The sequence below is a fragment of the Danaus plexippus genome, chromosome 19 (assembly GCF_018135715.1).
Source record: "Danaus plexippus chromosome 19, MEX_DaPlex, whole genome shotgun sequence".
NCBI classification, from domain to species: domain Eukaryota; kingdom Metazoa; phylum Arthropoda; class Insecta; order Lepidoptera; family Nymphalidae; genus Danaus; species Danaus plexippus.
The window spans coordinates 1,988,817-2,003,607 of record NC_083549.1 but is presented as its reverse complement, the minus strand read 5'-3'; the positions used below and the strand labels follow the sequence as shown (position 1 = coordinate 2,003,607).

Here is a 14,791-nt window from a genome sequence, read left to right as displayed (position 1 = left end):
TATGTAATAGATAATATAATCGAAGACTGAAATCCCTTTTCAGTAGTTATTATTATAAATTTATACCAATAAGTATTGCATGATTATTCTACAATTTAAAATTCCTGTTACTTACAGATGTTCGTAATAACTAGCATTAATATCAATTAAATTATATGTATCCTAATAATCCTTTTCCATATATGCATTATGAGACAATAAATTATTTGTTTATATAACATTCTAATGGAAATGTCTAAAATCTTCCGTAAAACGTTTTACTTGAAATTAGTTTCCAGACTTCGTCTTTGATGAACAAGAACTGAATTTTGAGAACGCCTGGAATTTCGGGGCACACAACGTTTATAGATCGTATGCTTGAACGATTTTGTCTTTAATATAAAAGGTATAATACTTAAGGGCCTTACTAACTGCGGTTATAATAAATTTATATTATGTATGTCTATATTAATATATTCTATATATATATGATATTTTTTGTAACATTGTAATAAACGCTATTTAGATTGAATGGAAATGTCCATGTTATTTTATCGTCATATAATGCTATCACACCGCCATGCCGTTGCTGTACAAAATGACAATATAATCTACAGGCCTGTTATGTTTAAAAATGTATACTTCTGTTTACATAGAGGCTTTTTATTATTAAAGTGTTCGTAGGTATAGATTGGTACAAAAAGAGGGAAAGGTAAATAAAAAAATAAATATTTTTTATTGATATTTTAACTCATAATGTTCTACTATTCGTCAGATATCTTTACATATTTTATATTATTTTATAAAATCGTATTATAGTTTGTACAAATAAATAGAAAAAAAAAACAAAAATTAGTTCTTAGTCACAAAAACAAAAGTGTTTTTTCTAATCGTTTTAAATGTATTATTTAAAATAGGTACCAGCCCTGGCTACGCACGGGCTCTTTACAAAAAATATAAAATAGCATATTTAATATTCAGAATTATTAAACTTATATTATGATAACTTTCAAATGGTACGCCAAATTTAAATTATTTAAAAAGTAATGTACAGATACTGATATAGACTTACTAAACGTAACTTACTAAATTAAATGAAGTAATTTATTCTGATAAGACTTAATAACATATTTATGTAAATAGCTTTCCAATAAACGGTTTAGGAATGACAATTTTTAAAAGTTGTAAATTGGATACAGTATGTTATCCTTAAGGTATAGACATATGCCACCGCGGACTTTTCTGTGGACCTAAATAAGATACACAATTCCACCATATATTATTTTGTTATATCTCAAAGACTTTAGGCAGCGTTTTCGTTTAAAGCTCTCAGACTGCTCATATTTTCCCTATATCTTCAATAAATATCGTTAATGGACACTCAAGTAAATACAAATAATATTCTAATACAATTACAAATTACATACTAAAACCTTGCTCGAGAATCACGCTATCGTTCCTGTTTGATAATCGGTGCAGTAGTTTTTCCGTTTATCGCGAACAGACAGACATACAGACGCGGCGAGGGACTTTGTTTTATAATATATATTGATGTAGATGATGTATAATTAAAATTAAAGTAAATAGGAACGTTTTTCATTATACTTCACTATTTTATTAATCACTTAAAATTTCGAATTATTTTTAGAAACCTTTTCATATTTATACACCTTTAAATATCAAACTTTATATATAATACCTACTTCTTCGTGAGTGGAACTCATAGAAAGAGCTTAGAAAATTGTACATTCACTTTAGCTTCTAATCCAAAATAGATTATGAAGAATAATGAAAACTTTGTATGGTACCTTGGTTACAAGTTCGGCGGACCTCGTTTTGATCGCTAAGTTTTCTTGTTAGGCCCGCAAGGACTCGAGAGTGGAGTTATAACAGGTTCTCACGATTACTTTCACATACTTTGAGAGTATTGTTATAATATGATATGTTTTTTTGAATGAATTAGTCTTGTTATCAGATGTTATTTTTATTTTATATATATATATATATATATATATATATATATATATATATATATATATATAATGATAATTTTTCTTATTGAATTATTTATGCACTTTTGAATATATTACATAAAATTAACAGAAGTACTTAATACCCAAATGTTGAAAATATTATCAATAATAATGAAAGCTTTAGATGAAAAAAAAGCAGGAACAACAAAGCAACAACAATATTTCTTATCTAATCCATTACTTTTTAATTACGTTATTCCATATATGTACGTATACGTAAAAATACGCAATCTTCCAGCGAGACCCTGAGATCATTTATCAATAGAGACGTATTATTAATGCTTGCAGTCATTTTTCACAGAGATTCATCTGATTGGACAGTTCGTCACATGATTTTCATATAAAACGATATTTAATTATAATCCACGGACAGAATTATTTAAAATGACGGGAAAATTAAAGGAAAAAATTTAAAAAGTATTTTACACATTAATCGTTTATTTATAGACATATGGAAGTATTATGGTATATGAACTTTAAGGATTTTCGATGATTTGTATATTTTGTAAGGTTATTAATATAACGATAATGTACACAGGGATGCAAGGAACACTAAGTAACTCCTTAGGTCCAAGGTCGTCAGCTCCACCTTCATTGGTGCACCATGGGTATTAAAGAAAAATAGACTTATTTGATCTAGTGATCATTAGACGAATAATTCGATTTATATTATGAATAAACCCTACATAATCTTATTATCCTTGTAGTTCAGGTTATATTTTTGCGTTCAGGTTATATTTTAAGTCAACGTTGTCTTTTCTTACTAATGTAAAATGTTGAAGATTGTAAATATGTTATTATTAACAAATAGGGACCTTTGATTCATCGTATAGTGCTTTCTAATTTTAAATTCCCTTCACGCTGTTAAGGCTTACATTGGCATTCAAATTGTAATAAAGTCCTCAATTGAAATCCTATTTCTTCAAGCGTAAATCTATTCAGCAGTGCTCCTGAGCTGAGTGCATTTTGTTCTGTTGTATCCTTTAGGCCAAATAAAACTCTAATGCTATTGTGTCTATTTAAAATGTTATTCTTAGAATGTGCTTAACAAGATTTTAAATAGAAAGATTATATTGTACATTTTTATATTGACTGCTACATTCAAGATCTTATTCCAAGATCCTTAGCTATCCTATCTTACATTGATAAATACTAATGTTATTTTTATAAGACTTTGGCTACTATTTTTTAATTAATGAATAAAAGCTCGGTATTATTTAGTCTAAATAAATATATATTGACATGAAAAGTTTAATTTTGTATACAAATGTATATTTCTATTGGAACACCGAATTATTATAATGTTGTTTGTATTCTGTGCTTGTATGTCATTAGTCAGACAACATCCCCGTGCTTAGTTTATTAAAGTTTATCAAAGGTTAATATTTACTGCGATTCCTAAGGCGCTAATAAATGCGCAGACACGACGTTCGGTTGTGACTGTGAATGTTAGATGATAGCATCTTAAGTTGTATCCTTGTACAATGTTACTAAACAAGAGATACATTACTTAAATGTTTAAGGATTAAACCACTTAAAGCTCCTAATAATATACAGCTGAAGTATCGATGATATAAATAAAATAAATACGGAAATGATCATTTTGTTTTCAGTACAAATTATATTAAAAAATGGATGGACCCGGAACCCCCACGGTAAATCCACGGAATGTGTGAATTTTCGTATCATAATTTATGTGTCTTTTTATAAAGACACCTAAATTATTAAGTTTTGGATTGACGAATAAAGCATTTTAAGAAATTATATTCTATTTAATATTGATGATTCGTTATTTGTTATATTTCGTAACCTGCAAAGAAAAGTCCTGCAAAAAAAGATGACTTGAAAACAAAAGATTTTTTTCCAAAAAGATATTATATAAATTTATAATATGCTTGCCCCATCTATGTGAATTTATTTCTTTAAAATATGTCATTAAAAAGAATTTGTAATACATTTTTTACATTAAAAAATGCTTTTTGATTCTACATTACGCGATAAAATGATTAAGTGCATGGCGTTTTAGGAATTGTGACAAAATATTCTGAATAACCGGATTGTTGAGTGATATAAACAAAAAAAGTGCTGTATTGTAAACAATGGGTAAAAAATTTGCTGAGCTGGTTGAGATCTTTTACATGTATCCGAAAAAAAATATAAGATATAAACGTAAAGGACTTAGAGATGAAATTTAAACGACAACAAAGTACAACAAACCTTCATAATGTTTGATTGAGCGAACAAAAGGAGTTATAAAAAAAATAGTGAGAACAAAATGAATTATAAAAAAAAAAAATAGTGAGAACAAAATGAGTTATAAAAAATAAATAGTGAGAACAAAATGCGTTATAAAAAAAATAGTGTTTACAAAATGATTTAAAAACATCATGAAACGTAAAGCGGCCATAGTGAATTTATTTTGCAATATAAGGAATTACACGAAAGAAGGTGCAGTACTAATATATGTCAGGAAAGATTAATGCGCTTGTGCTAAGAAAACACTAGGCTCAATGAAAATAATTCTGATCAAATTAGCCTTCGAAACTAAAATGAATTTCGAAAAAACTACCAAAATAAATTGTAATTCAGAAGACATATATAATAAAAATGTTCAAGACAATTTACAATTCATTGTAAATTTAATATTTATCTAAAATATTAATGTAAAAGTCTATGCAGGTTTCAAAGCATGATTATTTTTATTTGGCAAGAAAAGTCTTCCTCCAGTTTTATGAAATATAACTTATGAAGTTAGAATCCACACCATATTTGATTAAAAACGTGATGCAGTAGTTTATTGCAGATGTTGGATTGTGTTATGTCTTCAATTGCCAGCAGTATTGGTCATTTAATGTTTTAAGCTATATATTAAAATCAAAATGATGAGTATGACAGGTTAGAAAAGATACTTTACTGTCTTTTAAGAGATATCTGTACAATATTTTATTATTTACTATTGTGTGAACAGCATCCACACCTCTTGTAACCATAGTTCTGGTTATATAATAGACCTTACGCGTTATTTAAAATACATACAATTCTGTTATCATTTCTACAAACAGTTTACTATTGACTTGATAGTATTTTGCTTGCAGTGACAAAACCCAATGTTTTAAGTACGTAAGCTCAACATATTTGAATGATAATGTCTTAAAAATAATGATTAAGTCATCATAATATTCAGATAAAGGTCATGTATAAACAATATTTTGTTAATTATACACTCACTACAGACGAAATTCTATTCTTGCACTTGACTATCTATCTACCTTTATCTTATATATGACAAATAATAATAGGAACAAAGGGTTCTTAGAGGAGTGAACAGAAGTCGAAGTTGGAGCTGATGCAACTACTCCCACAGTTGAATATCCAATTTGTTAAAGTACCTCTCCAACAAACAGCAAACTGTAATTATTAAAGCTTTGTTACGGATTGATATTCTTCTTCTTCTTCCTGGCAATTATCCCAGCATTAGCCAGGGTCTGCCTTCCTGCTCAAACTCCTCCACTTTGCACGGTCTTTAGCATCCGCGGTGGTAAGTCCATTGGCTCTCATATCCTGCTTCACGGTGTCCAGCCATCGCTTTCTTGGGCGTCCTGGGGGTCTTGCTCCAGGGACCGACATGTCAAGGCAGATTTTTCCGACGTAATTCTCAGGCCGGCGTGCAACGTGGCCATACCATCTCAGGCGACTCTCTTGAAGCTTATCCGCTACGTCACGAACTCCAAGACTACCTCGGATAAATGTGTTACGTATACGGTCAGCCCGCGTTACGCCACACATCCACCTCAGCATCTTCATCTCCGTGACGTGAAGCTCCTGAGTGTGCCTGGACAGTGTTGGCCAACATTCGCTTACATATAAGAGAACCGGTCGGATTATGCTCTTGTATATTATTCCCTTGAGCTTGGTAGGTATTCTGCGATCGCAGACCACACCTGTGACCTCACGCCATTTCGCCCAAGCAGCGCTCATCCGGGCTTGGACATCGTGATCGATGCCTCCGGACTCATGCAGAATAGATCCAAGGTACCTGAACTTTTCCGACTTAACGGCTGGTTCAGGACCTATATGGATAGTGCAAGAGTCCGGGCTTCCGCAAGCCATGTACTCGGTCTTCGTCACATTTAGTTTAAGACCACCGTTCTCAAGCGTACCCTTCCAGAGGTTCACTCTTCGCTCTAGCGTCAACCTGCTCTCATCAATGAGCGCTATGTCATCGGCATACATCATCAGCCATGGAGGCTGGTCCTGGATGTTAGCCGAGACAGTGTCCAGCACTATATTGAACAAGAAGGGGCTAAGAGCCGAGCCTTGGTGAACCCCTACTGAGATCGGAAAGGGTTTTGTATCGCCAACAGCAGTCCTAACCATTGAAACGGAATCGCGGTACATGTCTCTGATGATGTCAATATAGGCCTCAGGGATCCCTTTGAATCGCAATGCCCACCAGATACATTGACGAGGCACGCAGTCAAAGGCCTTCTGCAGATCTAGGAATGCGACATGCAGAGCTCTCCTTTTTTCCCTGTATGCCTCCATCAGAGTTCTGATGGCAAAGATGGCGTCCAAGGTGCCCGATCCTGGCTGAAATCCATATTGACATTCCGAGACAGTACACTCTCGGCGGAGCCTGAGGTCGATCATACGCTCAAAGAGCTTCATGGTGTGACTCATGATCTTAACGCCCCTATAACTACCACAATCTTGAACACTGCCCCTGCCTTTGTATATAGGGGTAATGTAACTATAACGCCACTGATGTGGCATAGTCCCAGTGTTCAAGACGCGGTTAAAAAGGTCCGTCAGTATGAGCACGCCAAGAGAGCCCAATGATTTCCACGCTTCGATCGGAATATCGTCAGGTCCCACCGCTTTCCGATTCTTCATGCGTCGAAGACAATTCCGAGTTTCGTCAGGTGTTATCGGGGCAATAAGTCCAAGATTAGGAGGTATTTCGGTTGGAAGACTGCACGGGTGCTGAGTATTTAGCAACTCCTTGAAGTAGCATCTCCATCTCTCCTTCACAGAGGCATGATTACACAGCAACGTGCCTTGGGAATCTTTGACGCTAAGACATTTTGCGATATCTTGCGTCGCCTTATCCCGAGCTCGTGCCAATTTGTAAATGAGCTTCTGCCCCTCCGCAGTTTCAAGTGTATCATATAATGGTGATAACCTATCACTGCGGGCTCTGGCAACAGCCCTTTTACTGGCACGTTTCGCTGCTATGTACTCTAGTCTGTCTTCAGGAGAATTTGATTGCTGCCACTTCTTAAAGGCAGTCTTCTTTTCACGAATCACCTCCTGCACTTCGTCATTCCACCACCATGTCTCCTTGTCAATGACCCGTCCTCCCTTAGAAAGGCCTAGAACTCGTTTACCTGCTGTGATAATTGCTGACTGGGCTCGATCCCAAACTTCCTGAGCAGTTTCGGTATTAGTCGACAGATTATGACTCTCAACCTCTGCCCGAAAGCTGGTCTGCATCGTTCCATTCAGCAACCACCACCTGATGCGAGGCTTACGTTTCTCGGCCACTTTCTTTTTGGGGGTAACGACATAGTCCATGACAAGAAGTCGATGTTGGGCCGTCAGGCTTTCACCAGGAATGACTTTACAGTTAGTCACCTTGCCGATATGACACCGTCTGGTCAGCAGATAATCTATTTGGGTTGAGTGGGACCCGCTCTTATACGTGATAAGGTGCTGTGGAGTCTTTTGGAAGAACGTGTTCACGACGGCTAAGTCAGACGCAATACAGGTTCTGAGAATATTTTCTCCCTCTGCATTGCGGCGACCATAACCAAAACCACCGTGTACACGGTCAAACGTTTCCGCAGCCCTACCTACGTGGCCATTTAAGTCCCCCCCAACTATGATTACTTCAGCAGCTGGTATAGCACGTAGAACCTCTTCAAATTGCTCAGAGAATGACTCTTTTTCGGACCCGCTACATCCAGCCTGAGGAGTATAAGCACTGATCAAGTTAGTAATCACTCCCTCGATCAGTACCCGCACCCGCATCAGGCGGTCGCAGCTACGATCAACTTCAAGAAGACCATTCCGAAGCTCTTCAGATAGCACTACCGATACACCAGCTTTACCTGAAGGCGACCCAGTGTATATCAGCCGGTAACCCTGTCCGATGTTCCGAGACTTATTGCCCTTCCAGCGAGTTTCCTGGAGGAACGCACACTGGACCCCACGTCTCATGAGTACATCTGCGAGTTCTCTGCATCGTCCGGTTAGAGAGCCAATATTCCACGTTGCAAAGCGGAGTTTCCTTCGGGGTACTAACGTCTTTAGCCGTGCCCGTACTTGACACGGTAGCCCTTGCCCACTTATCGCAGGTGTAGGGCGATGTGCCTGCGCGTCGTTTATCGGCGACGCCCTAGCCGTACCCAGTCCATAAACTTTTGCAACCATAAGAGTGGCGGGAGTGGTTTTAACGGAGCGACTGCCGTCTGACCTCCAAAACCCCGTTTTACGGGTAAAACCAGGAAAGGAAAAGATATGATATGATATTGTATAAATAAATCAATATAAATATTTATATCGTCTTATTGCTATTTTTTGTAGCGTATTTTAAATTTAATTATTATTTTTTACTTATGTGCTTATAAATATTAGAAAATTTTCGATCTATTTCCAAATCAACAATTTCAAACTTATCACCTCACGCAACAAAGATTTTTTTTAAACGGCAGGAATATCATCAGAATCCGAATAGTCGGTGACGTGCAAGCGATACTCCCCGTATTGCATCTGTCCATAAGCCCCGGTGACCGCAGAGCGCCATGCGGGCTGTAACCCTGTTTGTCACAGTCGCGGTATAAAAAGATAGTATCTGATAATAAAGCATTATCAGATACAAGCATACTTACTCCAGAGAGGAACTGTTTTGTGTCCAAAGAATATTAACAAAAAGTGCTTGTTTACTCTATTTCCAAGTAAGTAATTCCAACGAGAATAATAAGTTTATCTTTTATCAGTTTTATATCTTCTCTTCGTATGATTTTGCAATACTTCGCCCCACTGATTTGACCTCTTCAACGTGTATTGACAAATTTGTGTTAATAACAAGATTTAATCTAATAACAAGACTATCAATAGGTATAAAAATAAGTACGACCGTACTTTAAGATATGTGTAAATATCATCGTTTTAAGTTTATTTATGACGCATCATTTTATTTTGTTAAATTTTAAGGTTAAATTGTCACCATAAAAACTTTAAACTCTAGAGATGGCTTCTGGTCTCATGACCAGTTTTATAACTGACTTCATACTGTTCTCCCTCATGGTTAACTACATATGTGAATAACAATTTGTTGAACCTTATATCGTTAATAGAAAAAAATAGTTATATGTCAAAAAATTGTATACCAATACAATTTTAAATATTTACTATGTATGTCTATATATCTTGAAATGCATTTAATTACTGTCATAAGAATGTAGTGCAGTGGTTATTTGGTACTGAAAACTCTTTACAAAATACACTTTAATTGTTCATTTAATAAGTGACATCTCAGAAATATTATAATAAAGACTCTCCGTGGTTATGTTTTATCATGACTAAATGTAATTACAAATTAAATAGACATGTATCTAAAAAAATTCAGGTTAGGTAAATATTTTGGGAGGAACACTCATCGCTTGGAAAAACTAAAACAATGTCGAAGACAATAAACCCGCTAATCCTGGCGTCACGCGCCACGGTCACGTAGTGGTGCAATTTGCCGACGAAATGGAAAAACTGGATCCGCACGTGTCAGTTTGGTCGGTTTAGTTTCACAAGTTGAAGAATATTCGGGAGTATATCAAGCTTTCTATAATGGACTAAGATTTTATATATCGATCGACATATTTTATACACTTTAGGATTGCATATTTAAATGAAATATAAAAAGCAATAAATGAAGGTCGTAATGTGACTTTTAAAATGTTTGTGTGAAATAGACAATAGCACAGAACTATAAACGTTTTCCCCACACGTTGTCTTCAATCCAGTCAATAAATGATGACACCCTGGTATAAACACCTGGAAGGTTGGGACGAGCACATCCAATACCAAAGGATGTAACGCCTATCAAATAATGCATGGTCCCTTCACCAGCATCAGGTAATTTAATTTTTACTTGCAATGGACCTCCAGAATCGCCCTATAAAAAAATTAAGTTATTGAAAATGTTCCGCCAAAAATATCTACAAACCAGTACTTTACTTTACCTGGCAAGCGTCAACGCCTCCTTCCAGTTTTCCTGCACAGAACTGATGGTCTTGAAGTCCACACCATCTTCTATTACAAGCGTGTCTCAACAGTTGATTACATCTACCAGAGTCTATCATTTCGATTTCAATAGCCTGAAGTATTGGCGACGTCTTTTTAGTTGCTGTTTGAAATAAAAATAACCTCAAAATGTAAGTAGGATGAAATCGATGAAAAGCGGTAAAAAAGTCAATGATTTAAATTATGTGTATAATTTGTGAAAACATTTATACCTGTATCAACAACACCCCAACCTGTCGACGACACTTTAGATCCGAGTTTGCTGGTGTCGAAATTATTCCACAGACATACGGGTTGCACGTTACTCGAAAAATCCAACTCGGATGCAAGCTCTACCAAAGCTATGTCGTAGTATTTTTTTGGTGGAGAATATAACGGATGAATAATTATTCTTAGAATTTTTGCATCCGTAGGTTGAACACCATTGGCAAACTGAAACAATTATGATTTACAATTCACGAAAGACGAATACTTTTGTTTTTGAGACTAATGAAGCGTTATGTGATAACAAAAATTTACTTAGAAAAAACTCCTACGCATTAATTGTCTTTTAACAATTCTATGGCCTCATCTAAAGCACTTAGTCGCTATTTTTACGTCGTGTGATAGAAATAGAATTATTCTATTACTAGAAAATATACTTACGATGTCAATAATATTTTTTTCACCCAGTCTCACTATCTCCGGAACTTGATTTACAATGGTGGGATCTGAAGGTATTTTGGAACAGTGTGCAGCAGTCAATGTAAATTTCGAGCTTATTAGACTACTTCCACATTTGAATATCCAGGTACCTAAAACTGCCCTCCAACCAAGAGCTCCCTATAAATATAACTTTGTACATTATACTGGTTTGTATATTATACCACAAAAGTTAGTTTCCAAAAGAAATAGTTTCATAAGGTATATACCATATGGGGGAATTCGCCATCTTCAGCATCTCTTCCCCCAATTTCTGCTATTTGGAAGAAACCTGGTTCTAAAACAAATATTTCAAGTGTATCATCTTTAAATTTTACATTACCAGTGAATAGGACTTAAAAATATATATTTTTTCATATATATTTTTCTTTACCAGGAGCTTTAGATGCTAAACGATTCCTACGTTCCCATAAGTATTCTAGGCATTCTGTAATAAAAAAAAAGAAAAAACATTGTTATAAGAAGTACAGAAAAGTAATATAATAAAACCGGGTTAATATTACTTGATTCACTAATCCTTCGACCGGCTTTTATGAAATTAGGTTTCGGTATTTCCGGTAAAATTATCAATGGTGACTGTTGCGGCTGTACATAGTTTTGAGTGAAGTTTTTCTGAAATGAAACATATGATTCACTGAAACAGTTAGAATTTACATTTGTGAAACTATGTTTTATATAACTACGTTTTCTTGTGAAATTACCTTGACAGGACGAGTGCTATACTCCGACCAGATCCACGGTTTGTCCTAAAAATAAAATCCATTGACATTAAAAGCAAATGTGTAAATTAAAAACTTTTCTAATTTAAAATAGTGGTGTTGTGAATACTAGAAAAACATTGATTTTGACGTTCTCTTTGCATCCTTCATTGCTTTTTATAAAACTTTGCTTTTTGACCTAAATCATATATTATAAGTGTTTAAATAAAAATATCAATAAACATACCACTTTTAAAGATGGTTTCCTTTCAATAGTTTCTCCTTTATATGTTGTCGCTAAAACAAGGAAAATCACAGCGATGTATCAAAAGTAAAAATTCTTGCCTCCGTTATTCTCAAACGTTGGGGAACTGGTTCGTATACAATGAGATACTGTGTTAAATCTTATGTCGATCGTAATAAGGTTTTGATTTGATTGATCAAATCCACTGATATTTTACGTTCTACTATTATTAAGCTGCCGAGAGCTGTAATAACGTCAATTACTGTTGTCATACTTGAGAAGGCTTCTCTTTAAGACGGGACGAATAACCGGCTGTGAATTTCTCACAATATAAAACTTGTTTTAAATTACTTTCATATAATATTTTTTTCTATTTTTTTTTTTAATGCAGTGTTTATAATTTATATAAATTTGCTTTTATTATTTACTTGAATATCCATTTGTGCTTCGTAATGTAAAATTTATAGAAGTTATTTTTTAATTTTTGCTTACAATTTGAAAGGCTTAATAAATAATGTAACAATTTTATAATTACCTAATAATATTGTCGCGAATCCCCATAAATGCATTTTTGACTTTGTGAAAATAAAAACCGTTAGTATTGTTCTGCAAACAGTAATTCTCTATACACGACAACCATGGACGATGTCTCCACTTTATATAAGTTTGCCTCAGAAAGGTTTAATATGGAATATCAGGTTTGCTCTGTTTATTTATAGACAGTTATTTTTCTACGTCGTATATCAGAAGTACTCTGAAATAAAAAAAAAAAAAAAAAAAACAAAAAATAAAAAAGATTTTTTGAGATTTAATGAAAAGAGATGTTTTTGTAACGATATTTTTCATTACGTCGATATATATATATATAATTTTTTTTTTATATTAAAATGTATATTTTTCTCTATCTTCTTCTTATTTGATGTTTCATCTTTTGAAATAAACACCCAGAAACGTTGATAAATACATATATAATGTATTTTTTAAATATAAAGAATAAGAAACAGTGATTCTTATTTATAAGAGATTTGTTTATATAAGTTTAAGATATCTTATAGGTATGTTTAAAAAAGTCTAAAGTAATCTGGGACATCTAACACTGTAACGTAGTGTTTATGAAGATTACTGCGTTTTATAAATCTGATTTATCTATTTTTATATTCTTAATTTAATTTTAAGTAACATCTTATTTTGAATGTTAGTAATTAATGTAAAATTTAATATATTTTGTAAGTTAAATCTGTGGTGATCTTTTCAAAGAAATTTAGAAAGATATATATAGGTTTTGTACTATTGGCGTGGATGAAATCTCTTAGAATGTTTTAGTGAGCTACACAGTCAAGGGACTGATGAAAACGAGATTTCCAAATATTCAACTAGTTTTAATAATATTCTGTATTTATGTATAAGTAACAATTAATATGGAAAAAGTGCGACCTCACACAACAACTCATTATATTTTCCAGAACGACCAACAAAATATTTCAACATAATACACTCGTACTATTTGAAAGACGTTTTGTAATAATTATGAGACATACTTCTCTAAAATATAACAAAGACTAGGCAGTTACTACTGCGTAGATTTTTGTAAATTCAACAATAAAAAAGACCAACACAACGTGAGTTTTTTTTGCATAATTTGGCTGTCAGTTAGTTACCCGTAACAAAGCACATTCATATTTTATGTTTCAATTCACCACTTTCATTTTAACTTTACAAAATACTGAAATCACAAAAATCTTCTCCGTCAGGAAACTTCATTATTAGTTCATTTATATAACATAATCTAAAGGCAATGTTCAAAATATTACAATAAGTTTAATTTAATAGCTTAAAGTGACATTCATATATTAACTGTTTAAATCTGAATTTTAAATTATTTTTTATTTGATTTGTTTGTGACAAAGCGTAAGTGGTCTTGACTGCTGTTCAAGTAATAAATGTCTGTATGATTTAAAATACGTTCATTCGTCTTTTCCTCCATGAATGCTGCGTTTTCCTTATCTATAAACAAATACAATTGACTAGTCTAGTGTGTATGATTACAATGTAATTATGTTCTCTCCATTGTATTGTCATAATACCAAATCATATATATAATTTATATGTTGTCCGTCCCGATGATTTTTCTGGGATAATACCTATGACTTATTAGACTAAAAGTTCGAAGAGGAAGAAAGTCAAAATATTGATGACATTTCATATCAAAAATATTAAAAGTTCCCTTGTAAAAGAAAAATTTAAATAATCATGAAATGTAATACTCAGAATAAAAAAGAATTGTTATAAATTATCTTGATAAATAAACTTTTTCAAAAAATTATTGAATATAATGGTATTTGCAGTTAATAAATTTTCACACAAAAGATAATATATACCTAATGCTAATTCTATATTAGCTGAAGAATGCAATAATATCTGGAGGGTTTTAACGTACAATAAATAAAATTTTCTTTGGCCTCATAATTGGGAGTTAATGCAACACGTTTTTGGTGAATAGTCATTTATCATTGGATGCCAAAGACGTAAGCTTCCTAACATTTACACGAAAACATTCAGTTCTGTTCACCGCATCGAAAATATTGGTTGGACTGATTGAGAGTTGGAGTAAACTATAAAGAAATAGGAACAATAATAAAAGATATCTGTATGTAATTTATTTTTATAATAATAATAAAACATATTATTGGAGTATATTGCTAACTAAGAGAGTTTTTTCATGCCATTTTAAGATACCGATTTCAATTTTAAACATTGAACTAGATTTAAATTGATAAATTACATTTGACCATCCATTAAGGAACATGTTCATTATTAATAGTATTTTATTCGTTCAT

General features: G+C 33.2%; 1 protein-coding gene across 2 annotated transcripts; it reads right to left on the bottom strand.

Moving 5' to 3' along the window:
• Positions 1-9,515: 9,515 nt before the first annotated feature.
• On the bottom strand, positions 9,516-13,877 carry LOC116768175 (trypsin-7-like). Of its 2 annotated transcripts, XM_032658839.2 has the most exons (11): positions 13,613-13,873; positions 12,490-12,708; positions 11,958-12,007; positions 11,714-11,758; positions 11,516-11,624; positions 11,386-11,439; positions 11,222-11,289; positions 10,956-11,132; positions 10,523-10,742; positions 10,250-10,413; positions 9,516-10,182 (listed from the first exon to the last, which is right to left on the bottom strand). In XM_032658839.2, exons 2-11 carry the CDS (start codon positions 12,521-12,523, stop codon positions 9,994-9,996), a joined length of 1,110 nt encoding a protein of 369 aa, XP_032514730.2. In that variant the 5' UTR covers positions 12,524-12,708; positions 13,613-13,873; the 3' UTR covers positions 9,516-9,993. The 2 variants fall into 2 exon arrangements, with proteins under 2 accessions (XP_032514730.2, XP_061379523.1); XM_061523539.1 differs by lacking the exon at positions 9,516-10,182 and having other exon boundaries at positions 10,249-10,384; positions 13,613-13,877.
• Between the last annotated feature and the right edge of the window lie 914 nt (positions 13,878-14,791).

What these genes read in the sequence shown, in the direction of transcription:
- LOC116768175 (XM_032658839.2), bottom strand. Translation starts at nt 12,523, where the DNA reads ATGCATTTATGGGGATTCGCGACAATATTATTAG. An exon ending in GGAAACCATCTTTAAAAGTG is followed by an intron (nt 11,759 to 11,957) that starts GTATGTTTATTG and finishes TTTTATTTTTAG; the next exon opens with GACAAACCGTGGATCTGGTC. An exon ending in GAGGCGTTGACGCTTGCCAG is followed by an intron (nt 10,183 to 10,249) that starts GTAAAGTAAAGT and finishes ATTTTTTTATAG; the next exon opens with GGCGATTCTGGAGGTCCATT.